At 41.0% G+C, this 27,140-nt stretch overlaps 2 protein-coding genes across 16 annotated transcripts in view; both read left to right on the forward strand.

Moving 5' to 3' along the window:
* The window catches only part of LOC121270877 (erlin-1-like), a 30,735-nt gene extending 26,368 nt beyond the window's left edge, over window positions 1-4,367 (forward strand). For all 3 annotated transcript variants that reach the window (XM_041176438.1, XM_041176439.1, XM_041176440.1), the window contains exons 11-12: window positions 810-889; window positions 2,049-4,367. In XM_041176438.1, the coding sequence (XP_041032372.1) occupies window positions 810-889; window positions 2,049-2,297 (329 nt within the window). In that variant the 3' untranslated portion in view covers window positions 2,298-4,367. The remainder of the gene's footprint in view (window positions 1-809; window positions 890-2,048) is intronic.
* Window positions 4,368-17,272: 12,905 nt separating this feature from the next.
* The window catches only part of LOC121270758 (elongation of very long chain fatty acids protein 5-like), a 63,647-nt gene continuing 53,779 nt past the window's right edge, over window positions 17,273-27,140 (forward strand). For 5 of the 13 annotated variants that reach the window (XR_005941605.1, XR_005941602.1, XR_005941601.1 and 2 more), the window contains exons 1-3: window positions 17,273-17,370; window positions 17,489-17,535; window positions 24,438-24,632. The gene's annotated coding sequence lies outside the window, so the exon portion shown is untranslated. The remainder of the gene's footprint in view (window positions 17,371-17,488; window positions 17,536-24,437; window positions 24,633-27,140) is intronic. The other 8 variants (XR_005941609.1, XR_005941608.1, XR_005941607.1 and 5 more) reach the window with 4 other exon arrangements.

Here is a 27,140-nt window from a genome sequence, read left to right on the forward strand (position 1 = left end):
AAGAGTTTGCATCCCAACCCATTAGGGACTCGTGGATTAAGATCTTCTTCCATGTAGTCTCATTTCCCTTCAATAAACAATTCTTATGGGTCGTCTGACATACATTCAGGAATTGTACAACCCTTGACCAGATTATGCAGTTACCTCCCAAAGTGGAATAATAAGAGTGGGTGAATTCCAGCTTCTAGGACAATTTCATTTAAGTTGCGTGACAAAGTAGAACTTCATTTCAGCTGGTATCCCTGACTTCACCACCCGCCCCAACCCCCACTTCTGTCTGTCTGCAATACTTTCAGTATATGGAGTATCACTTCCATGCAAAAAGTTACCACTAAAGCTACATGCAAATAATCTTACTTCCTATTTGATTCTATTGAAACCTTGTTAAATTAATGTTTTTATTTTACAGTCTGTAGATTGGTCTGTGCTTCATCATTATTGCATTCATATTATTTGTCATGGGGGAGAGGCAAGAGAGTTTCATGTGCATTAAAGAGGTCTTGGCTAGTTTTTCATTCTATAGTTTTGGAATTTACAAACAAATAACTCTTAACTTGAATTCTTTGTCAATAATCATGTGTCATACAAACTTTTTTCTGATGTGGCAGTTTCAAAATGGAGCACAGGAAGAGGTAGTGTGTGGCCCCTGGTTTTAACAGCCTGTTTCACTGTATTCGCGCTGGTAAATAAGTGGCAATCTATAGTCACTACATAGATTAAATGTTAAAATAATTTTTACTGTAATTTTCAGATGGCATCCTATGTTTAAAGTGAGAATTAGAGATTCAGTAGTTTTTGTTTGCTTGTAGATACTACTTATTTAGCCAAAGAAAAAGCTAAAGCAGATGCAAACTTCTATACTGCTCAGAAGACTGCACAAGCCAACCAGGTATGAAACCCATTCTTTTTGTGCACTTAATTTCCATGTATAATTGCTAAATACAAGCAACAGTGTTTTATATGTTCCATTGTAGAATATTTGTAATGGAAGAGGAGATTCCACATGTATGGATAAGCAGGAACTGTATGTGACTTGGCATAGAATGGGTCCCTGGTTTTCCTTTTTTTTTCCCCAGTGTACAGACCCTGTTTTGATTTTTAAAAAATCATTCTCCCACCATCCACTCTGTCAAACCAACTTTGATAAGTTATAGGTATCTTATGATTAGGTCACTATTCCGGTCAGAACTGGCTGGTTTAGAGAAGGCTCAGGCATTCTGATGTGCAATTTTAAATGATCATCTGAAATTTTTGTTTTCTGTTAGCTGTTGAATGCTTTCACACTATGGAAGTTATGTTTAGACAGTGTTGTTTTCCATTTTATCACCTACCAAGTTAGCTTTCAGCAATGGTTTTCTACAATGTAAGCAATTAACAAGTTTCACTTCATTAAAGAAATATTCCGTGCTTCCACTCAACTTTGCTAACAATGCATCATTTAGGCAATTATTTGTAATCGTAAACCTCTGCCATTGATATGAGAAGATGTGAATTAGAATACAATGGAATTTACAATATAGAAGTGTGCATTAAAATAATGGCACCAACAATCAATACTTACCAAATAATTCAAAGGACCTAACTTTTTAAATTTACATTTTAAGATGTGAAATACAGTTATCTTATTTAGTGTACATCTGTGCTCAACTAATGAAGTTTTGACTTGAGCAGGTGATTCTATAATCTCTTCTCCTTTTGTCAGTATAACACTTGGGTTGTTTATGCACATGTACGCTAGAAGATACCTGCTGACACTGGCAAATATTACTTGGTTTAAAAAAAATGCTAAGTTGTAATTTTGTCTTTTTTAAAGTAAATAATCTATTGAATAAATTAAGATTCCAACTGAGAACAGAGTGGGGCGGGGTGGAGAAAAGAGAGTGTTCAGTTCATTTCAAAAGAAAGCAAATGAATCACGATAAGGACCCAGGAATTCTTTTCACCTCCTAATTATATGCCACTCATGAAGATTAGTGGGTATGGGATTATTCATGTTTGAGAAGTGAATTGATATTTTGTGCTTTTTTTACCTTCCTTCCTAACAACAGTTGAAACTGACTAAAGAGTATTTGGAGCTGGCTAAATACCAGGCAATTGCAGCAAACAGCAAGATTTATTTTGGTAGTGACATCCCAGACATGTTTGTGGATACTAATATCTTTCAGCAAAACACTGAAAGGAGGACTGAGGAAGCTTCCTCCAGCAAGGAGAATGACAAGGTAATGTCTGCACCTAAAGCAGCATCAAGCAAGAAACAAAAAGATGCAATAAAGGACTCCACAGAGACTGCAACTTAGTGTGAATATATGAAAGATAGCAATGCTTTGTTAAATGTGGCAGAATATGGATTACACAACGTTGATGGATTATGCTCACATGGACTATGGTACGACTACCATCAGATTGGGTGCAGCATTATATTAAGGGGTACTTAGTGGTTTTATAAAGTAATGCTGGCATGGCAACAGGATGAAATTTTGACATGTTACTGATGTCTAAAACTCTAACTATGACCAGTGTTCCCAAACACTACTTCCATGTCAAAAGCTGCTGTATGTCTGATACAAAATGTTGCGCCTAACTGAAAGCTGATTGTGACATTCTGTGAATTTACAAATACATGTAATAAGGATTACTTTGTGTATTTGTAGGGATGTTACAGCGTTTATGGTTGGAATGTCTAAATGCTGTGATCAAGTATTTTGCTATTGTGATTTTGGTTATGATCAAATCAACAGGAAAATGATTGACAGGTGTGAAGAAATCTTTTTTAACTTTGGACAAGCTACAGTACTCTTAAACAGATCAGTGGAATTGGAAAATACACTTTAGAATTATCAAGATGCCATTGTATTTTCACAGTTCACATGCCCCTATTTACCTTTATTATTGGAAATGATGAAAAACAACCTTTCTAGTCACCAGTTGGCTAATACCATAATCTATGTTAAACATGTTTTATTTCTGATAGTACATAACTTTATACTGCCTCTCAAAAATACACCGCAGCCTCAAAAATACATTGGCAGCTGTGCTCTATGACTACTTTTGGAAGGCAGTAAAAAGATGTTGACTTGTAGACTACAATGAGCACCTTTTAGGTAGCTTTGTGAAAGGAAGTGTTGATTTTTGTTGGAGGTGCATCATTACCATTTTGGGTAGATTTGGGTGCTGGTGGTTTTGGAAACTCTTTTGGCATTGTCATATTTCCTGTAGTGTAAAATTTGGGAAATCATTTTTATAATTTTTCCAATTTATCAACATTTTTCACGCTGACTAGAAATCACCCATTGCAGGGATACAATGCCATTGAAGGCTGTAGTGCATAGTCACTTGTCTTTAACTCTCAAAGTTGCAAGTTACAGTCCTGATGTGGAAACCAGGTCGAAAGATTTGCCCTTAAAATTTGCTGTAGACGTTCACAACTTACCTTGAACTTTAGGCGATGATGCAAATTTCTTAAATTTCATTAATAGCCTTTTCTAATTGAGTTTTCCCACACATGTATTGCTTAATTGTTGGAAAAATTAAATGAGTTTAAAATAAATATTAAATGTGTTGGTTGAATTGCAGGCAAATGTTAAAGGCACTTTTCCTTGCAAAGAGCCCTTCTCTGATTTCCGGGCAGTTGGTATATGCAGATACTAATGTTTATTTTTGATAATTCGTCATACAATAGAACCATTTTACATCATGCTGTGTGGTTGATATCTTGTAGTGTTGTAGCTTTTATATGCAATGTTTGTATTGAGCTAATACTTACCTTTCCTCCCAGATTTAAGGTATTGATGTGAAAATTAAATATTGGTTCCAGTGGGTCTGACTTATTTCTCATGGTATAAAGCTGTGCCTGTCTCAAATGATGTACCAAAAAAGTCTTCAAAAAAATCTATATAAACAACTCGTTTTGGATTGATTTAACTTTGATTTCATTATATTGGGATTTGTTGGGTTTTTAATGTTGCTCCTTTTGGCACTGAATATACGATGCAGCTTTGTGTCTTAGATTGGCATTTTTGATGTGAAACGTACAAAATCATTTGCACTTAAGTAATTCCAAAATTCTGATGTCTTATCTCTTTTCAGTTGTTTAGCATCTTAGGATTTTTTTCTGCATCTGGGAAATTTAAGTTTACATACATTTTGAAACCATCTATTGGAGGATGCTGATTGTGTGCAAAGTGCAAGTGTTGAATGCTTTTGAGCAGGGGTCTGGAATTTTATGTTTTTAAAAACAAATACCTGGTGAATGGGTTCGGAGCATATGAAGAACATGAATAACTCTTCTAAAACAAATTTTGTAAACCATATAAAGGCGCAAAATTGACCTTTGCCAATAACTCAAAAATAAACTTATTTTAATACCATATTGTCTGACTATTTGTGTTATTTAAAAGGGATAATTCTATTGTACATATTTTACATTTTAAGCTGTTTTCAAGTAAATGCCGCCATCGTTCCTAAAGATAGGGTAGGAATATTTGGAGATTTTAATTACTCTGAGACTGGAGAAAACATCATGCTATGGATATGGAAGGAAGAATTTCTGTGCACAGGAGAACTTTCTTGATCAACACGTCTGCAGTACAATAAGTAAGGAAGCAGTGCTAGATCTGGTCTGGGAAATGAAGTAAGGCACATGAAGTGCCTTACAACAAGGGATCATCTAGATAAGTGGCCACACAATTTGATTTAAAGTAATTGTGGAAAGAAACCAGAAAATATTGAAGGTAAAAATGCTGAACTGGCAAAGAACTAATTTAACCTGCTTTCAGAAGGGACATAACACAGGTAGATTGGAAAAGGCAGGGTGAAACTGCAACTGAGCGATGCAGTTAAGTGCACTTTAGGAGGACATAATGGAACAACAGTACATCATAAATGGGGTAATCTTGAAAAATGTAGATGCGCAGAGACACATTAGTGTCCATACACATAAATGTGGTGCAGGTCAAGTTGATAAGGTGGTTAAAAGGGCATATGGGGAATCAGGTTTATTAATAGAGGAATAGGATATAAAACTAAAGAGGTCACAATTGAACTTCATAAGTCACTGGTTAGGCCTCAATATTGTGGAGAATTCTGGATACCGTGCTTCAGGAAAGATTAAAGGTGTTAGAAAGGGCACAGTGGAGATTTACCAGGATCCTACCAGGGCTTTGGGACTTCAGTTATAAGGAAAAGTTAGGACCGTTTTCCTTGCAACAGAGAAGGCTAAGAGGTGGTCTAATAAAAGTCTTTAAGAAGTTTTGATGAAGTAAGTAGGGTTAGTCTCCGATGACTGGCACAATATTGGGCATGGATCCCAAAACCATTGGAAAATGGTCTAGAGGGAAGATAACACATGATTGACTTGTTGATCTAGAACGTTCTACCTGAAAAGGTATGGAAGCTGATTTCGTAAAGAATTTTCAACAGGAATTAGACAGGTACTTGAGGTTGAGGAACTTAACAGGGTTAGTTAAAGGTTGTAGAACCCAGCATGACAGATCAAATGACTGTCTCTTGTGCTATAAGTTTCAATGATTCTGCCTATTTACATTTCTTGAAAGCTATTTCTGTTGACTCATTTCCTATATTAATTCTAAAAATGTTAGTCTTTCTACAACATGTACTTGCCTTACTTCACAGACCAGATCCAATACCGCTTCCTTACAACTTGTACTGGAGACATATTGATCAGGAGAGTTCTCATGTGCACAAAAATTCTCTTCCATATATATATTTTTTTGTAATTACCTTTTGCATTAACAAGTGATATACCTAATGACTATTAACAGATGGGAAATATTGGAACTTAATTTGCCTCGATTTATGTAACATGCATTTTTGAATATGTAACTTTACTATCTTAGTATGATCGCCTTTTTATATTTAATCTCATAGGTATACAATAACCTCATTGGTGTTTGCCGCTGTATAACCTAAAAACTGTCAAGCTTTACAAAACTGATGGGTAAAAGAAACATTCTTCACTTAACGTAATTAATAAAATGTAAAATTGCTAACATAGAAACTACAGGTACATTAACAAGTTGTTCCTCCATCACAAGAGACTCTCTTCTGACAAGGCTTCAGAACGAGTAGTATGGGACCAAGCAGACACGAGGTAACAGACCTGAGAACAGACCAGGGATATAAGATAACAGGGCCAAATTTACTGATGAGAGCTTTAAAAGAATTATGAGGAGAAAAGATGCGAAACAACCTTTTCTAATGTAACAGGCCAATGATTGGTCAACCAAAGGGGTATGGAATCTTGAGAACCACTTAACACCTTGTGCTCTGAGAGGTTGGTGATGAGGGGGTGACCTGACTCTTTATCTGGAAGACATTTGGTATTTCATTGGTGGTCACACCATTTGGAAAGATCCCAATTGGGTAAATACCTGTCAATTTTAACTCCCATATCCTCCTCCAAAAGTGGCAGAAAAGAGAGACCAGTTGCAAGGTTAGATCTATTGGGGCAGGAGCTAGGGTTGACCTTTGGAAGAGAACAAAGCAGCAGCAGCACATGGACCAAGGCCCATGGAGGATACCCCAGGCAGGGTTAGGCCCACCAACAGAGGCACTGACCCCAAACGGGCTGGAGGCTTCTTAAGACTCCTACCAAGTTAGCGAAAACTCTACCCAGCATAGCTTATTCTAGTGTAAATTACTGCTGAGGTACACACAGGTGTGTAAAATCTAAAATTGGAGACATGTGAGCCATTGGAAAGAGGTTTTTAAAAAAAAGAACCTGGAAATGTGTCTTGCTTTTTAGCGATTAGAATGCTGGCCTTTAAACTGAGAACTGGCTACAAATCCTGTCTGTACTGGCATCCAACGAGAAGACTATTTGCTGAGTGAATAGACAACTTAATTTTGTAAACACTTTCTGTTGGTTAGCAAAGATCCACAACACAAAATTGACAGACTGCCAATCTGTCTGGTTTGGAAATGGGGCAAAATCATTTCGCTGCTACAGCAAAGATGCTGTGGAGGCACAATGACAATTCCAAAGATTCACAACCCCTTGAGGGAAGAAATTTCTCCTCACCTCAGTCCTAGATGGCTGATCCCTTATTCTGAGACTGTACCCCTATGTTCTAGATTCCCTAGCCAGGGGAAGCATTTTCTCAGCATCTACCCTGTCAAGCTCCTGCTGGCATAGACTGCCTTTCATGGTTATATTACAATTCCCTAACACTTAACACTTCTCTTAAAGTATATCAAATAAGTTTTTTTTAAAAGAAAGTGTTTGCCAAGTTTATTTAGAAAAGCTGCATAATCAAATTGATGATTGACATCCCCACTGAAGTCTAATCCTAACTAATTACTGACTTGTATGCATCATTGAAATTCCACTTCCTTTTCCTGTCGTCCTAATTGCTGTTTATATGTTGGATTAAAGTACAGGTTAACAGCTGTGTGAACAATCATAAATTGGGTCAACTTTTTTCTTAAATATTGTCGCCTTGAACTATTTACACCTTTGTAGGGGAGGACTGGACCATGCAGAATAGTATTTGTCAATTTGGAGAGTGACCAGCTTCTCTGGTTCAGTGACTGAACAGAATATTTTTACTGGCGATTGGGGATGGCATTGTATGATTCAAACCGTTTTTGTGTGAAAGCCACATACAAATAAGTAGCTTTAATCATGACTCCATTCTTAAACACCTGACCACCTCCAAGCCTTTATAGCAGCTTTTTAATATTGGGGAAGTTGTGGTAATGACTGAACCTGTCTGTTCACTACCCTTACCACTCAGTCCTGCAGTGCAATATATTCAAAAGGAAGGCTAAGGTGACTATTGATTTACATGTGCATTAAAATGTTACAGTTTTGATGCCCTTGTATTAGTTACTAGTTGGTTTTCTATGGCATTGTGCATGAGAAGGCGAGATCAATTTTAATATTTTGGCTTGAGCAGGATTAATGGGTGGGGGTTATTGGAACAAATGTAGAAAGGGGTAAGGAGGATGAAGCTAATTAAAGGAAGTGGGGTAAGTGGGATAATGGTGAGGGAGAAGACAGGATAAGGAACTCTTATCAGTGACATTTTGGGTGATTGACCCAGCCAACTGTGGAGGAGAAATGCAACCAATAGGAATGGGTTTCTGTGGATTGGAAATACAATTAGGAAGTTACAGTAAATAAAATTAAATGTATAGGGTTACTGTGTGAGGGGCAACTGTAGTCCATGGATTGGGGTGGGGAAGCAGGTAATAGAACCATAGCTTTATGTGTATGATGTGTAGAATTGGCACGGAATCCCATTCATCAAGGGGAAGGTGGTTGCGTGTCTAAGAGGGAATGGCCCCTCTCAACCACAATAAGGTTCCCCTTATCATCTACCCACAAACTTCCACACCCGCTCAACTATTCTCTGCTATTTCGGCCTCCTTGGGCATGTTGATAATGATGCCACTATCAAACACAGGTCCCCTCGTATTCCCTTTCAGACTTCCATGGGTACTGATCCCTCCATGACACTCAAGTGTCCTATACTATTTCAGTGAAACTCATCTTATGATCCCAGCTGATACTACTGGACAAGCAGATTCCAGGGTGGAATCTGGTTTGATAGATCCTAATTTTTATTTTTTGTTTAGAAACATGGAGGGCAGGTACTGAACAGAGTCATAGGAGTTAGCTGATGAACTTTTAACAAAAGAATAAAACATTTATTAAACAAGAAAAGATGAACTAAATTACAATACTCTTTCACCACAACTATACCTTTACAGATTTGTAAGGATAACACAAGCTACAAAAGCTATCTTATACCCTAATGTACACAGTAAGTACACAGTCCATATAAAGCAATAGGTGACCTATGGTCAGGCACCCCACACCTGACATCAAATGACAGATGCTACCCCAAACAACTGCTATAAGATCCTTCTTCAACTCCCTCCAGATGAGGGACCTCATTATTTTTAAACAGTGATCCCTCGTTCTAGATTCTCCCACAAGGGGAAACATCCCACACCCAACTTGTCAAAACCCCTCGGGATCTTTTATGTTTCAGTCAAGTCGCCTCTTACTCTTCTAAACTTCAGCGGATACAATCCTAGCCTGTCCAACCTTTCCTATAAGACAACCTGCCCATTCCAGGTATTAGTCTAGTAAACCTTCTCTGAATTGCTTCCAACACATTTACATCCTTCCTTAAATAAGGAAACCAATACTGTACATAAGTGTTCAAGGTATGGTCTCACCAAAACAATGTATAACTGAAGCACGACCTCTCTACTTTTGTATTTAATCCCCTTTGCAATAAATGATGTCCTATTAGCTTTCCTAATTACTTGAATACTAACGTTTTGCGATTCATGCACTAGGACACCCAGATCCCTCTGCATCTAAGAGCTCTGCAATCTCTCACCATTTAGATAATGCATTTTTTATTCTTCCTGCCAAATGGACAATTTCACATTTTCCCACGTTATACTCCATTTGCCACATCTTTGCCTACTCACTTATCCCTTTGTAGCCTCTATGTCCTCTTCACAACTTACTTTCCTACCTATCTTTGTCCCATCAGCAAATTTAGCAACCAGACCTTGGGGTCCCTTCATGTAAATTTTAAAAAGTTGAGGCACCAGCACTGGTCCCTGTGGCACACCATGAGTTACATCTTACCAACCAGAAAGTGACCCATTTATGTCTGACTAGTTTAAATGAAACAGTAATCTCCTATCTAGACCAATACATTGCTCCCTATACCATAAGCTTTTATTTTCCACAATCTTTGATGTGGCACCTTATTAAATGCCTTCAGAAAATCTAAGTACAGTACATCTACCAGTTTCCCTTTATCCACAGCATGTTACTTCTTCAAAGAACTCCAATAAATTAGTTAAACATGATTTTGTGCTCACAAACCATGTTGACTCTACTTGACTACCTTGAATTTATCTAAGTGCTCTGCTATAACGCCTTTAATAACAGCTTCTAACATTTTCCCTATGACATGTTAAGCTAACTGGTCTGTAGTTTCCTGTTTTTTGTCTCCCTTTGCTACTTTCCAATCTAATGGATCTTTCTCCAAATCTAGGGCATTTTGGAAAATTAAGACCAACACATCAACTATCTCACTAGCTGCCACTTTTAAGACCCTAGATAAAGTCCATCAGGACCCAGGGACTTGTCAGCCCACAGCTCCAACAATTTGCTCAGTACCACTTCCCTGGTGATTGTAATTTTCTTGAGCCCCTCCCTCCCTTCCATTTTCTGATTTACAGCCATTTCTGGGTGAAAACTGATGCAAAATACTGTACCTGTTCAATTCATCTGCTATTTTCTTATTCTCCAAACTTAATTTCTAAAGGACCAACGCTCACTTTAACTCTTTAAAATAGCTATAGAAATTCTTACTATCTGTCTTTATATTTCTAGCTAGCTTTCTCTCATCCTCTAATTTTTTTCCTCCTTATTAATCTTTTAGTCAGTCTTTGCTGTTTTTCATTTTCTGACCAACCTTTTGACCTGCCACCTATCTTTGTGCAATTATATGCTTTTTCTTAAGTTTGATACTGTCTTTAATTCTTTTAGTTAACCACTGATGGTGGGTCCTCCCCTTTCTTACTTGTTGGAATGTATCAATTCTGTGTACTATGAAATATCCCTTTAAATGTCTGCCACTACATCTCTATTGACCTAATCCTTAACTTAATTCGCCAGTTCACTTCAGCTAGCTGTGTTTTCATGCCCTCATAATTGCCCTTATTTAAGTTTAAAATATCAGTCTTAGACCCACTCATTTTCCCTCAAACAATGTAAAATTCAATATTATGATTTGTTGCTACCTAGGGGCACCTTCACTGAGGCAATTAATTAATCTTATCTTGTTGCACAATACAAGGTCTGGTATAACCACCTCTCTGGCTCCAGAACATGCTGTTCTAAGAAACTCTCCTGAAAACATTCTATGAATTCCTCAACAAAAACAGAATTACCTGGAAAAACTCAGCAGGTCTGGCAGCATCAGCGGAGAAGAAAAGAGTTGACGTTTCAAGTCCTCATGACCCTTCAAAGGGTCATGAGGACTCGAAATGTCAACTCTTTTCTTCTCCGCCGATGCTGCCAGACCTGCTGAGTTTTTCCAGGTAATTCTGTTTTTGTTTTGGATTTCCAGCATCCGCAGTTTTTTTGTTTTTATCTCTATGAATTCCTCATCCAGGCTACCTTTATCCATCTGATTTTTCCAGATTCAAATGAAAATTAGAACCCCCCATGACTTGCTGCACCTTTCTGACAATCTCATTATTTCTTCTGTCCTACCATGTGGTTACTGTTGGGGGGGTTTGTACACCAAACTCACAAGTGACTTCTTTCCTTATCATTTCTCATCCCTACCCAAACTGCTGCTACATCCTGGTCCCTTTAACTTGCTTTATCCCTCTCTATTGTTCTAATACCATAATTAACTAACAGAGCCACCCTTCACTTTTCTCCTAGCTTTTTGTCCTTCCTAAATGTCATGTAACCTTTAATATTCAGACCCCAATCTGTCATTCTGCAGCCATGTCTCTGTAATGGCTATCAGATCGTAGTTATTCATTTCTGTTTGCGCTATTAGTTCATCTGTTTTGTTGCGACTGCTACATGCATTCAGATACAGAGCCTTCAGTTTAGTCCTTATTATTTTTGTGACCTCTAGCCTTATCGACTGATTTACTCTTAGATTTGTACACTCTCCCTTCCTGTCATGGTCTGTTTATCATTTCCCATATTAATACCTCCCTCTCTTCCCTTGTCTCTGTACTTTGATTTATCACATCTTCCTAAATTTGTCCCCACTCTTTAGTTTAAAATGCTCTCTATGGCCCTAATTACATGGCTTGCTAGAACAATGGTCCCAGCATGGCTTAGGTGTAGACCGTCCCGACAGTATAGCCCCCACTTTCCTCAGCACTGCTGCCAGTGCTCCATGAACCGGAACCCACTTCTTTCACACACTTCTTTCACACACTAATTTTTCAACCACACGTTCGTGTCTCTAATTTTATTTATCCAATGCCAATTTGCACATGACTCAGGTGTAAGAGGTTCTCATTTCCACACCCCCCCACCCCCCAACCTTCCAAACAATTCTTGGAATTAAGGATTTATAAAGAAGAAAAATACACAGACATGGGGATTGGCTCTATGATTAGTTGAAATAACATAGAAACCCTTCCCCCCCACCTCCAAAAATAAACAACCCGCCCCAGCACAAAATTTCCTGGAGTTTGACTGACCACCAGCTCAAAAAAATAAACAGACCTGCTACAACAGCTCCCCCAAAATCTTCCCACGGCTAGCTGAAATTAGCAACTTTAATTCCCAGTTGAACCCTTCTGCAAGTCGACAGCTATCCCCCTTTAGCCAAAATGAAGTCACCATGACTTGTTTTAAATCTGACAAAATGCAGACAAATCACTATGAGCTTGTCCCCAAACCTTACAAAATCTCTCAGACGAATATTTCTATGATTTGGTTGAAACACTTACAACCCCCAACATGGCTGGTCTCTCTGGTGTTGATTGTAGGTCTTGAGTCAAGATGACCAGTCCTAACCCTTCTGACTACAGCCCCACATTCCAATATGCTCTTTTTATAATAATTCAACTCAAATGTATAAAACATATTTCCTGTTGTTCATACTGTTTCAATGTCTGGTATTTAACACCTCTTAGTTTATTTCAGGCATGGTCCAGACGAAAATACTCAGCTCATGTTAGTTGAAACAATACAGTAATTTCATGAAAAATAACCCAGATGTATCTGATCAGCTCACATTGTTTATCAATTCACCTATCATAGTTATGGTGACCAAATTCCAGTACCATTGTCTATGATGCTGGCTTTAGTTGTACTACAATTCCTGAATTGTACTATATCGATGGCATGTTTATTGTACCATTGTGTAGGGTAATCAGTCTCTTAATTGCATCAGCTAATGGCAGGTAATGGCATTTCCCTGGTACCATTGTCCCATGATAGCAATCAGTCAATGGCCAAATCCTTTGATGAGCCACTGTATTTTACTAAATGTCTAAATTAGCCCCTTGCTGCCCAGCCCTGTGCTGTTGGCTGCAGCTTTGCTTTTGTATTTTATAGTTCAAAACATGTGTATGGGTTTGGATTTTTATATTCCACAAATTTCCCAGTTGGTGGCAATTCTGAAGCTACGCAGGTGGTAATCCAGAGATTATTACCTTTGCTAAAAACAAAAAAACTGCGGATGCTGGAAATCCAAAACAAAAACAGAATTACCTGGAAAAACTCAGCAGGTCTGGCAGCATCGGCGGATAAGAAAAGAGTTGACGTTTCGAGTCCTCATGACCCTTCGACCCCTCTGTCGAAGGGTCATGAGGACTCGAAACGTCAACTCTTTTCTTCTCCGCCGATGCTGCCAGACCTGCTGAGTTTTTCCAGGTAATTCTATTATTACCTTTGCGTTCTGTTTATAATTTAATGCTGAGCTCCTCGTACTCTCTCTGCAGAACCTCTTTCCTAGTTCTACCTATGTTGTTGGAGCCTATGTGGGCCACAGTGACTGGATCCTCCCCCTCCCACTGCAAGTTTCTCTCCAGCCCTGAGCAGATATTTTGAACCTTGGCCCTGGGCAGACAATGCAGCCTTCTGGATTCTTGCTCTCATCTATCATGGCTCTCAAGAGAATCCACATAATAATGGGGGAAGCAACGCCCATGCCAGCTGTTTATTGTCTGTCCCTCTCTTTCTCTGTTTTTATTAAGGAGCCTCACCAGAGCCTCCCCCTCCACCCCCAACCCACCAACCCCACAACCCAGGAGAGGAAGCAGTGGCTTTGGCTGGGCGTGGGTTTCAATGCTACTCAGGGCAAGGACAGAGAAGAATTGGGAAGGTCTGCACCGTTTGAAAATGTCACGCTGACAGCTCCCAGCTCTGACCTCTGCCTTGGTACAGGCCAATTGCATTGAGTCAGCATTTGCAAGGGCCCGAGTGGCAAGGCCTGAGCCTCTCCTCCCCAGAAAGGCTGGGGGGAGGTTGAAGACCCAAAAGTCAGGCAGTTGTTCCTTTAAAATTTGCTCTGTAAGTTGGTCCCTGAATTACCATGTGTTCTGTTTATTACTCTTCTATCTGTCCCCCCCAAAATCAGAATTGATCTAAATACCTCCTGCCTCAATTGACAAGTGGGAACTGGAGGAAATATGCTAAATGTAACTTTTTTAATGAATTGAGGTTTTTGATGTGATTGCAGAGACTGTTCTTCGATTCTGAAATTATTGGGCTTTGAACTGTGGGGTTGATTTTTACATAGAGTAATGGAGCTGTGGTCTTTCATCTGTTGTTTGGAAAGACTAATCCTGCCAGCAGATGATTTAGATCTTTGTCTTCAAATTAATTGTTTCTCAAATTTGGTTGTTGAATGTAGGATAAGTGAACTGCAGGTGTGTTTCACCCTGTTCAGGGTAATTGTGTTTCTATACAGGGTGTGGTAAAGTGATTGATTTTGTTCCCACAATCACTTGACATGATGTACAGGGAGCAAATAGAACCAGATTCATTTCGGGATTGAAGTTGGGACAGGATTAACTCTTGTTTAGGGAGTGAGGTGAGTTGGGGCAGGCTAGATTTTGTGGAATAATTTCCAAGAACAGCCAAACCCTCAGAAGGATTGCATTCCACTGAGTTATAGACATTTTTGTTGTACTTTTTATTTTTCTCCCCTTCCCCCATTTCTCTGTCTTGCTTAAAAACCGTTACATCTCTAAGCACTTCCCGTTCTGATGAAAGGTCATTGTCCTGAAACATTAACCTTGTTTCTCTCTCCACAGATACTGCCAGACCTGCTGAGTATTTCCAACTTTTTCGGTTTTATTTCCGATTACCAGCATCCGTAGTAATAAGCTCTTGTCTCAAAGATCAGCAACATTGGGCTAACAAAAAGAAACAATCCTAAGGTTTGCAAAGCAGCTGTTATAAATTGTGAAAGAGAGGCTGCAATCTCTGACATTGCTCACAGCCTGGCTATTTGTGATGCTGCTCATTAGTGCATTGGAAACCACTCCACATGGCCAATATTTCAGGGAGGATGTCTGAATATCAGGCTTTCCATTGCGAGTCCTTGCGTCTGTTGGCTGGCTGACAAGATGTCGAGTGTATCTGGACAGAAAACAGAAGGAAGGAGAGTGTGTTCAGTAATAACCTAAATGGAATATCCCAACCCTCTGCCATGTCGTGGGAGTTGAACTGAAGATAATCCAAGTTCTAAGAAAGAATCCCAAACATCATATCTGTTCTCTCCGCAGTTTTTGCTGGACTTGCTTTCTGTTTTTTTCTCCTAAAATGGAGTGCCTGTGCTCCATTTTATCACCTCGTTGTATTAATGTTTGTTCATTTGATTTTGCTGAATACCCTGCCTCTCTTCCGTTCCTGCATTTGACTTATTTTTTAAGAGACTAGTTCAACTGCAGATGAGAAGAAGTGTCAGCAAAGAAATTATAGGGGAACAGGCAGAAGAGAAGGGAGAAATGGGTGAAAAATGTGAGCGAGTGTAAGTGATAGGAGTGCCAGTGGAAGACGGTGGACAAACAGCAAGTGAGGTGAGAATGTGAGAATCAAAAAGAGGGAGGAGTAGTGACATAGAACATAAATAGGAACAGGAGTAGACCATTCGGCCCCTCAAGCCTGTTCTGCCATTCAATAAAATCATGGCTGATCTACTTGTGTTTCGATTTCCACATTTGCATCTAACCCAGATGACAAGTTAATGAAAGAAATACCCATATTGCTTTAGTTTAGAGGGACTCGCTCCACATTCCAAAGGCCCGAGGGTGTAAAACGAGCCTCGGTATTACAAGTTGGGATGTAAATTAAACTATCTGTTGGCAAAATCTTAATGGAGCTGTAGTCTTTAATCTGTTGTTTGGAAAGGCTAATCCTGCCAGCAGTTGATTTAGATCTTTGTCTTCAAATTAATTGTTTCTCGAGTTTGGTTGTTGAATGTAGGATGAGTGAACTGCAGGTGTGTTTCTACCTTGTTCAGAGTAATTGTGTTTCTATACAGGGTGTGGTAAAGTGATTGATTTTGTTCCCACAATCATATCTGTCACTTGACATGACATACAGGGAGTGAATAGAACCAAATTCATTTCGGGATTGAAGTTGAGACAGGATTAACTCTTATTTAGAGAGTGAGGTGAGTTGGGGCAGGCTAGATTTTGTGGAATAATTTTCAAGAACAGCCAAACCCTCAGAAGGATTGTAAACTGCATTTGAAGAGCTCTTCTTAAAAATAATTTATTCCAAGTTACCAACTTCATGCCAGGAAATGTTAGAGGCAGTGTCTTCTTGTTTCACAGAAGAGCAATGCTTTAATTTGTCAAATATTGGTTCCAGCTTCCTATCTCGCTGCAGGATTGAGAGCTAAATTATTGCAGATGTAGAGGCTCGGTGTGGAGGTTCTACACTGAGGGAGAAAATTTGATGGTGATAACCTGAAACAGGCCAATCAATATTTGCTTGTGAGACTGATCTATAGTTTAGTGGATTTCTGGCCTGCGACTAAATTTCTTCTCCCCTCACTTTCCAGATTGAAGGCAAAAGAGGGAGCTCCTTTAATGACTCTTCTTTCACTCAATGAAGAATGCAGGAGAGCATCTCAGGAGCAGCACCAGGCATACCTAAAAATGAGGTGTAACACTATAACACAGGACTGCTTGTGTGCCAAATAGCATAAGCAGCAAGTGATAGACAGAGATAAGCAATTCCACAACCAATGGATCAGATCTAAGCTTTGCAGTCCTGCCATATCCAGTGGTGAATGGCAATGGACAATTAAACAACTCACTGGAGGAGGAAGCTCTACAAATATCCCCATCCTCAATGATGGAGGAGCCCAGCACAGATTGCATATTAGCAATCATGGTAGAATGACATGCAGACATGCAAAGTCATTGCTGTTCCATGATACCAGTCAACCTGAGGTCATCAGGTGCTTAAACAAAATACTGACTTTTACCCATCTCAGGCAGCAGAGTCAACCTTATGACATTAGCTGCAGTATAACTACGGCCTTAGTCTGCAAATCGTTAATTTGAAAGATGCAAGTTAAAAACTAAAGATATTTTTCTGTAAATCGTAAACGAGAAAGCTTAATACAATGACGTGTGTTTAATGATAGTTTGGCTTTATGTCGGGTTTTACCGGAAGCTCCGTCTCACCCCCAGCTTTCAGTGGCAGGTTTTGCAAGCTGCTATCCTGGCGTCCCTATCCTCATTCAGTTTCATTTAATACTCCATCCTGATAGGTCTAACCCCCCGAAAAATGCTCAACGTCATGATTAGCAAGAAGTTAATTCCGGAAAAAAACATTTGGTGCAGTTTAGAAACTGCGAGACTCAATTGGAGGTACATGATCAGCATTTCGTTCTAAATGAAGCGTTTTGCTCCTTATTTTGTAACTTTTGTCGAACGACGTGTTTATTTTATTAAAGATAAGTACAAGGAATTTTTCACTTTTTTTCAGGGCGCTGCGTGTGTATAGGAACACCAGGATCAACCACCATCGCCGAGGTATTTTTTTCAAAAAATGCAAGATATTAGCTAAACAAGCAGCAAAGAATTGCTTAATTGAGGCTAAAGTTTGCACTGGGAGGCGGACAAAAGAGATGTATTTGTAAACGAGCTTGAAAATTCAGTGTCATTAAATTATTCAAGCGTTAAACCTGTCTTCTCAAAAAAAAGTCATGATCTGCAAACTAGATATATAGAACGTGCCTGGTAATTGTGTGACCATTTTAATATGTAACTGAGGGGGAGGATTGCTCATCGAAGGACAGGGTAAACTCTTCGGTGGATTTGGATTGATATGGTGCAGCAGCTCTCTACTGTTGTGCACGACTCCTTAATCGCTACAGTTTATAATTTCCAGGGCACTTGGCGTAAATGTTTTAATGTTATTTTCTTTTTAATACAGCAGTTTGAACAGTTGGAGACTTCTGCAGATAGCATAAACACACTTTAGATCAGTCGATTATGACCCTTGAACACTTTTTCAGTGAGCCACAACCTTTCTGCCGGTTCAGAGTTGTTTGATCGTCAGTTATTTCGTGCAGAATTTCACTGTTATGATGTAGTGTCTGACCTGGTCATGAGAGCGCTAGTTTGGGTGTTCCTGTAACTGGGGAGTATGGTAAAAGCAGTAGAAGTAGTTATTTTGAAAATTCATCCAAATGGTTTGGCTGGACCTGTGAATGAATGTTTACAAGAGTTAATCCACCTTTCCTTTAAGTAGATTTGCAGTTACGTAATAAAGCTGGAATTGGCTTAGTCATGTTCTTGCTTAAGAACACCTCACTCTCAGTGATGGTTTACAACAGGGGGTCCAGCCTTTTCAGGTGAGGGGCCACATTTCAGTTTTATTTCTCTCTCAGACAGGGCCGGGTGAGCACATTTTGGAAAGACGAAGGATTAGAAATTCAGGAATAGGAGCACCAATTGACCATTCAGCCCATCGAGCCAGTTCTATCATTCTGTTGTATCCTAGCTGGTCTGTACCACAAATTCATCTTCCATGGTGCCTTTCCCTAATAATAAAAAAATGACAACCTCCATCTTGAAAGCTGCAATTATTCCCAGGCATCCACAGACTATTGAGGGAGAGAATTCCAGATTTTCACTACCCTTTGTGAGGAAAAAGTGCTTCCTGATTTTACTCCTGAACAGCCGCGCTCAAGTTTTAAAACCCTGGATTCCCCTGCCCTAGAATAGTTTCCCTATCCCATCAATATCTTTCATTTTAAAATTTCTGCAGTTATATATTTGGATCTTGCAGTATCCAATCAATTGCTGGCATCCCCATTCAACTTACTCAGACTTTGTCCTGCCTGGGGCCAGAGGAACTATGGGCAGCAAGACTCCGGTCCCATGCTGGACAATGGGCAGCAAGACTCCGGTCCCATGCTGGACGATGGGCAGCAAGACTCCGGTCCCATGCTGGACGATGGGCAGCAAGACTCCGGTCCCATGCTGGACGATGGGCAGCAAGACTCCGGTCCCATGCTGGACGATGGGCAGCAAGACTCCGGTCCCATGCTGGACGATGGGCAGCAAGACTCCGGTCCCATGCTGGACGATGGGCAGCAAGACTCCGGTCCCATGCTGGACGATGGGCAGCAAGACTCCGGTCCCATGCTGGACGATGGGCAGCAAGACTCAGGTCCCATGCTGGACGATGGGCAGCAAGACTCCGGTCCCATGCTGGACGATGGGTAGCAAGACTCCGGTCCCGTGCTGGACGATGGGCAGCAAGACTCCGGTCCCGTGCTGGACGATGGGCAGCAAGACTCCGGTCCCGTGCTGGACGATGGGCAGCAAGACTCTGGTCCCGTGCTGGACGATGGGCAGCAAGACTCTGGTCCCGTGCTGGACGATGGGCAGCAAGACCCCGGTCCCGTGCGGGACGATGGGCAGTAAGACTCCGGTCCCGTGCGGGACGATGGGCAGTAAGACTCCGGTCCTGTGTGGGACGATGGGCAGCGAGAATCCGGTCCCGTGTGGGACGATGGGCAGCGAGAATCCGGTCCCGTGTGGGACGATGGGCAGCAAGAATCCGGTCCCGTGTGGGACGATGGGCAGCAAGAATCCGGTCCCGTGTGGGACGATGGGCAGCAAGAATCCGGTCCCGTGTGGGACGATGGGCAGCAAGAATCCGGTCCCGTGTGGGACGATGGGCAGCAAGAATCCGGTCCCGTGTGGGACGATGGGCAGCAAGAATCCGGTCCCGTGTGGGACGATGGGCAGCAAGAATCCGGTCCCGTGTGGGACGATGGGCAGCAAGATTCTGGTCCCATGCTGGACGATGGGCAGCAAGACTCTACCATTGGCCTTGGTCCATCGCAATCTTTTCCACTCCAGCCCAGATGTTGTCCCGCTCTTTGAGGTCCTCCTTCACACTACTTTGCTGGTCTTTGACCAGCCCTGTGGTCATCTTCCACCTGGTGGTGTTCATTCTACTACCAATCGGGCGGGGTATAAGTCTGGGAGTAAAGGACGAGTCCTGTCAGCCTCAGGCATCTCTCTGTCATGATGCCCTGCAGGTGCCTCTGACTGATCCTCTGTAGTACTTCCTCGTTGGTGATGCTGTGTCTCCATGTGACACCCAGGATCTTATGTAGGCAGTGCTGGTGAAAGACACCCAACTTTTGTGACACCTTTGCTGGTCTTTTCCATGTCTCACTGGCATGGATTGCTGTTGGTACTACTATGGACATGTAGAGTCGCAGCTTGTTGATGGTTATTGATGGCTGCCTACACCATTTGGAGCCACTGGAAGAACAATGCTGCTTTGCCTATTCTTGTGTGCTTATCAATCTCTACGTCAGCCTCGCTGGAGATGTTGCTTCCTCGGTGGGGGAAGCAGTTGACGTCTTCTATTTTCTGTTTCCTTCTGGTAATGGGCCTTCTTGCTGACCTGTTGTCATTGCCTTGGTCTTCTTGTAGCGGATGCGCACATCAACCTTGGTACTACTATTCTCGGGACTGGTGGTCATGTCTTGGAGCATACATGATTCTTCAGCCAACAGGGTGATGTCGTCTGTGACATCCAGGTCTGACAGTTCATCCCAATCAGCAGTACTCTCTAAATCAGAATAAACTGTTTCCACTGAAGGTTTTTGAAACTGCAATTCATCAGAGCAGCTGCATGTTATACATGGGAAATAGAACCTACTGCAATTAAAGGAGATTGTTTATCTGGCAAAGTCACAAGGTATACAGCTCTCCTTCATTTCTTACATAGCTTGATGTTTGCTATTTTCCCTCCTGTGATCTCTAACTGCATACCTGGCATTTATTTACATTCCACTTATCTGACACACCTTTGTTCCTCGTGTTGCACAGCCACTCTTTCAGATTATTTTCTCCCCCGCCCTCCCCAAACCCCCAACCCAACCAACCAACCAAACTTTGGATCCACTGATAGTGATGCTCTGTAGCCACTTCCTGGGAGTGCTTGAGAGAATTCTGGGACGACGTTCCAATCCCCTTGGCGTTCCCTCTCGAAAACACTTGGGATGACAGTGATTGGCATAGCCCCGTGACCCATTCGAAACAGTGAAAATGTTTTGTTTTCAGCTAGCAGACAGAGAAATGTGGTGAGGATGCCATCCATTACTTTTCTTTCTGGTGTCACATCGCCAGACTCCTCATCATCACTGGCGTTTTGCCAGTGGGTATAGTGTTAACCCGTAAACGTCTCAAGTGACCTGCTTGGTGACCTTGCTCCTTAGAGATAGTGAACCTCGTTGAATGTTGACAGTAGACAGCTTCTCCTGCCCAGCCCTCTCAGCTGCTTCCTAGTTGCTTCTCACCGCTGTAGCCACTGTCTTGTCGCTGCCTCTCCCGCAACCCCCAACAGCCACTTCCTTCTTGTCTTCCCACCCCACTGTAGCTGCTGCCTCTCTCACTACTGCTGCTACAGACTACAGGCCGCAGGCTGAGCGTGGCTATGCATTTTCCCACTACTTGCTGGTCCTCCAATTACAGACTGTGTCTCTCACTGGTGAGCCTATCAGCAGTAAACGTGTGATTGGAGGAACAGCTCCTCCAATCTGTCACTTCCGCTTACTTGTTACTTATCTGTGTTTCGAATACTGGCAGGTGGGCTGGATAGAAACCTTTGGCAGGCTGGACTCTGGCCCGTGGGCTGTATGTTAGACACCCCTATTTATAATTTTCTGGTTAACCATTGATCAGGAGGTTGCGAGGAATCTGCTGTGGGTATTGCGCTTGTGTCCTAAAAATGGAACACAACTCCCTCTGTACCCTGACCTTGAATTGTGTAAAACACCAACTTGGATAATTATGCTGCCAGAATCTATGAATGTAGATGGAAAATGCTTTGATTAAAAAAGTATAACTGCGCCAGAGTATAAAAAGTACAACTGCGCCAGAGTATAAAAAGTACAACTGCGCCAGAGTATAAGTACTTCTGTTAAAATGAAAAATCGCTTTGTCTAGAAGCACATTGTTGCATAACAAAATATTTAGTTCCATTTTGACCTGCAGACATTTAAGGGTAAGGTTATATATGTCTCCTTGAAGTTTTTACTTAAAGATAATAGCTCTCTTGTGATGTTCCAAGCAGGTAGTCCAGGTTCTTGACTGCAACTTTGAGATTTACTATTGAATCTGTGGCCTAAATGTGACCTTATTTCCCTGTGCTGCAGTAATCAAATTTACTGAATCAGCATATCACATGACTGGTAGAAGTTAAAATAATTACTTACCTTATTAAAATCAAAAGATGCAGGGGCTTAGTTGTAATAATTATGCCACTATCTTTCAAAACTTAGTTAAATTATGAAATTTCATTCTTCTTTCTTTAACCCTTATTGATACATTATAAAAATACTTTCTTGTTTATGTTCCACAATGCATTTGCATAGGATATACAATCAGAGTCAGCACGATTTTGTGAAAGGGAAATCGTGTTTGACATAAGAACATAAGAAATAGGAGCAGGAGAAGGCTATCTGCACCACCCCCAACCCCCGCACTCACCCCTTCCCAAACAGCCTGCTCTGCCATTCAGTGAGATCATGGCTGGTCTCACTGTGGCCTTGACTCCACTTCCTTGGCTACGCCTCCCCACAACCGCCCCCTGCCCCTCATATCCCTTGACTCCTTTGTCAATCACAAATCTGTCTAACTTCACCTTGAATATATTTAATCTCCTTCAACAGCACCTTCCAAGCCTGTGACCTCTACCACCTCAGAGGGGCAAGATGCATGGGAACACCAAGTTCCCCTCCAAGCCACACATCATCATGACTTGGAACTATATTGCCATTCCTTCACTGTGACTGGGTTATAATCTTGGAATTCCCTAACAGCACTGTGGGTGTACCTACACCACATAGACTGCAGTGGTTCAAGAAGACAGCTCTTCATCATCACCTCAAGGGCAATTTGGAATGGGCAATAAATGCTGGCCTACCCTGTGACACCCACAACCATGAAAGAATTAAAAAAACCCAGTCTTTACTTCTCGCTAGGGAACATTAGAACATCAGAAATAGTAACAGGAATAGGCCATTCAGCCCTTCAAGCACACTGCCATTCAATGAAATCACGGCTGATCTTCTACTTCAACACTAGTTTCCTGCACTATCCCTGTATCCCTCGCTCTTTTTAAAATGTAGAAATCTTTTGTTCTCTCTCTGGAACATACTCAACTACTGAGCCTCCACAGCCTAACGGGGAAGAGAATTCCAAAGATCAACAACCCTCTGAGAGAAGAGATTCCTCTTCACCTCTGCCTTAAAAGGGAGCCCCCTTATTTTGAAACTGTGCCTCCTAGTTCTAAATTCCCTCACAAGGGAAAACATCCTCTTAACATTTACCCTGTCCAACACCCTCTGAATCTTATGTTTTAATAAGATCAGTTTCATCCTTCTGAACTCCAATGGGTATAGGCCTAACCTGCTCGGCCTTTCCTCATAAGAAAACTTATCATAAGACAAACCCCTAATTCAAGGAATCAGCTTAGTGAACCGTCTCTTCCACTACAAGTATGTCCCTTCTTAAGTAAGGTGACCAAAATTGTATGCAGTACTCCAGTTTTTGTCTCACTAATGCACTGTATAGTTGTAGCAAGACTTTCATATTTTTATATTCCATCCCCTTTGCAATAAAGGTCAACATTCTGTTTGCCTTCCTAATTACTTGCTGTACCTGCATGCTAACTTTTTGTGATTCATGTACAAGGACATCCAGATCCCTCTGTACTGCAGTATTTTGCGTTCTCTCCCCATTTAAAAAATATTCTGCATTTCTATTCTTCCTGCTGAAGTGGACAACCTCACATTTTCCCACATTATACTCCACCTGCCAGATTTTTGCCCACTCACTTAAACCTATCCGTATCCCTTTGCAGACTCTTTGTTTCCTCCACACAACTTGCTTTCCTGATCAGCAAATTGGGCTACATAACACTTGGTCCCTTCATCCAAGTCATTAATATAGATTGTAAATAGTTGAGGTCCGAGCACTGAGCCCTGTGGCATTTCACTAGTTACAGTCAGCCATCCTGAAACGACACATTTATATTGACTCTCTGTTTCTTGTTAGTTGGCCATGACTCTATCCATGCTAATATATCATCTCCAACACTATAAGCTCTTATCCTCTGTAGTAACCTTTTATATGGCAACTTATACAAAGTTTCTTGGAAACCCAATACACTACTTCTACTGGTTCCCCTTTATCAAACTTGCTTATTACATCCTCGGGGAACGCTAATAAATTTGTAAAACACAATTCCCCTTTCACAAAACCATGTTGACTCTGCCTGATCGTATTGTGATTTTCTAAATGTCCTGCTACTATCTACTTACTAATAGTTTCCAGCATTTTCTCAATGATAGACATTAAGCTTATAGTTTCCTGCTTTCTGTCTCCCTCTTCTTGAACAGTGGTGTTACATTTTTGGTTTTCCAATCAACTGGGACTTTCCAGCAGTGAGGGACGTTCCAGAAGCAAGGGAATTTTGGAGGACTACAACCAACACATTCACTATCTCTGCAGCACTTACTTTAAGACCCAAGGTTGCAGGCTATCGGTCAGGAGACTTAGCAGCCTTAAGTCCCGTTACTTCTTCTGTAGTGAAGGTGATTGTTTTAAGTTCCTCCCTCTCTTTTGCCTCCTAATTTTCGACTATTTTTGGGATGCTTTTTTCTGCCCTCTACTGTTAAGACAGATGCAAAACACTTGTTCAAAGCCTCTGCCATTTCCTCCTTTCCCATTATTAATTCCCCAGTCTCACTCTCTAAGGGACCGGTGCTCACTTTAGCTAGTCTTTTCCTTTGTACATACTTGTAGAAGCTTTTACTGTCTGTTTTAATATTTCTTGCTGGTTTTCTCTTATACTCTAATTTCTCCCTCTTTATTAATTTTTTAGTCATTCCACATCTTCTGGCCTATCATTAATCTCCATAGCATTGTATGCCTTTTCATTCAGTTTGATGCTACCCTTAACTTCCTTAGTGAGCCACGGATGGTGCATCCTTCTGGTGGAGTATTTCTTCTCAGTGGAATATATTGTTGTTGAGAGTTGAGATATCTCCTTAAATGTCTGCTACTGCTTCTCCACCGTCTTACCTTTTAACTATTTGCCCAGCCCATTTCAGCCAACTTTGTCTTCATATCCTTGTAATTGCCTTTATTTAAGTTTAAGACAATAGTTATGGACTCACATTTCATACTCCGATTGTAAATTCTATCATGTTATGATCACTCTTGCCTAGAAGTTGCTTTACTGTGAAATCTTTAATTAATCTTACCTCATTACACATTACCAGGTCCAAAATAGCTTGGTCCCTGGTAGGTTCCAGAATGTATTGTTCTAAGAAACTTTCCGAATATACTCTGTGAACTCATCCTCCAGGCTAGCTTTGCCAATTAGATTTGTCCAATCGTTGTGAAGATTAAAGACACCCACAATTATCGCAGTAGCTTTCTTGCAAGCCCCCATAATTTATTGATGTATACTTTGTCCTATTGTATAGATAATGTTAAGGGGTTTATAAACTAGTCCAACCAGTGACTTATGTCCTTTGCTATTTCTAACCCACCAAAACTGATTGTACATCTGGATCTCTTGAACCAAGATCATTTTTATTTTATTCATTCTTGGAATGTGGGCATCGCTGGCTGGGTCAGCATTTATTGCCCATCCCTAATTGGCCTTGAAAAGGTGGTGTGAGCTGCCTTCTTGAACCTCTGCAGCCCATGTGGTGTAGGTACACCCACAGTGCTGTTAGGGAGGGAGTTCCAGGATTTCGATCCAGTGACAGCGAAGGAATGGTGATATATTTCCAAGTCAGGATGGTGAGTGGCTTGGAGTGGAATTTCCAAGTGGTGGTGTTCCCATGTGCCTGCTGCCCTTGTCCTTCTGCATGGTAGTGGTTGTGGGTTTGGAAGGTGCTGTCTAAGGAGCCTTGGTGAGTTCTTACAATGCATCTTGTAGATGGTATATACTGCATCAGAATGGAGGGAATGAATGTTTGTGGAAGGGGTGCCAATCAAGTGGGTTGCTTTGTCCTGGATGGTGTCAAGCTTCTTGAGTGTTGTTGGAGCTGCACTCATCCAGGCCAGTGGAGAGTATTCCATCACACTCCTGACTTGTGCCTTGTAGTTGGTGGACAGGCTTTGGGGAGTCAGGAGGTGAGTTACTTGCTGCAGGATTCCTAGCCTCTGACCCACCCTTGTAGCCACAGTGTTTATATGGCTAGTCCAGTTCAATTTCTGATCAATGGTAACCCCTAGGATTTTGATAGTGCTATGATATGGCAATTGGTATTTGCCAGGCTGACCAAATCCCAAAGGGAAACTTGGATGTGCTATCACAGCGATTTTGTAATTTATATTTATTACAAGAAGGTTTGTGCACTGAAGTCAGAAGCAATGAGTTCACTACCACCTTTTGAGACTTTAAAGATTAAATTAAAACTTTTATTAACAAAATAAAAGACAACTCAAACACAGAAGACTACAGTTACACAGTTACATTTAGTTTGAAAACAGTTCTCACAGGTTTTTTACTTAACTAGACTCTCAACTACACACCCCTTTCAGGCAACAGTCCAAATAGATTCTTAATCTATAAAACATCCAGCAATATTGTCACAAGCACCCAATGTTGCTATAAGGGAGGTATTTCACGGCTTTTCTCTCCCTCTCACTCGACAATGGACTCCAAAAACACAATCTTGGTTACTGGAACAGCAAACTTCCCCAGGGTGGCTAGAGATTTTTTCCACGAGTCTGTTTCACCCAGTCCACCTTTCAAGATCTCACATGGCCACACCCATACAGCTTTTCATCTTACTTTAAATATATTTCCTTCCTTTTTGATCTGTATATCCCATTGTTTCAACCTTCCTTTGGAAGTTACTTTTCCCAGAACATAAAAATCTTTCATGTTGTCATAATGGCCAGCACTGTCATGAAAAATAAACTTAATAACTTTGCCTTATTTATCTTGCCAGTTGTAAACATCTAATCATGTCCCTTTGAAAATCTCACAACCTCCCACCTTATCTAAAAATGCAACTTGCATTCACACTATATCTGCTGAGACTTCATCCTAGCTTATCCATCTCCATTTCAGATGCCTG

This window comes from Carcharodon carcharias, chromosome 28, assembly GCF_017639515.1.
Source record: "Carcharodon carcharias isolate sCarCar2 chromosome 28, sCarCar2.pri, whole genome shotgun sequence".
NCBI lineage: Eukaryota > Metazoa > Chordata > Chondrichthyes > Lamniformes > Lamnidae > Carcharodon > Carcharodon carcharias.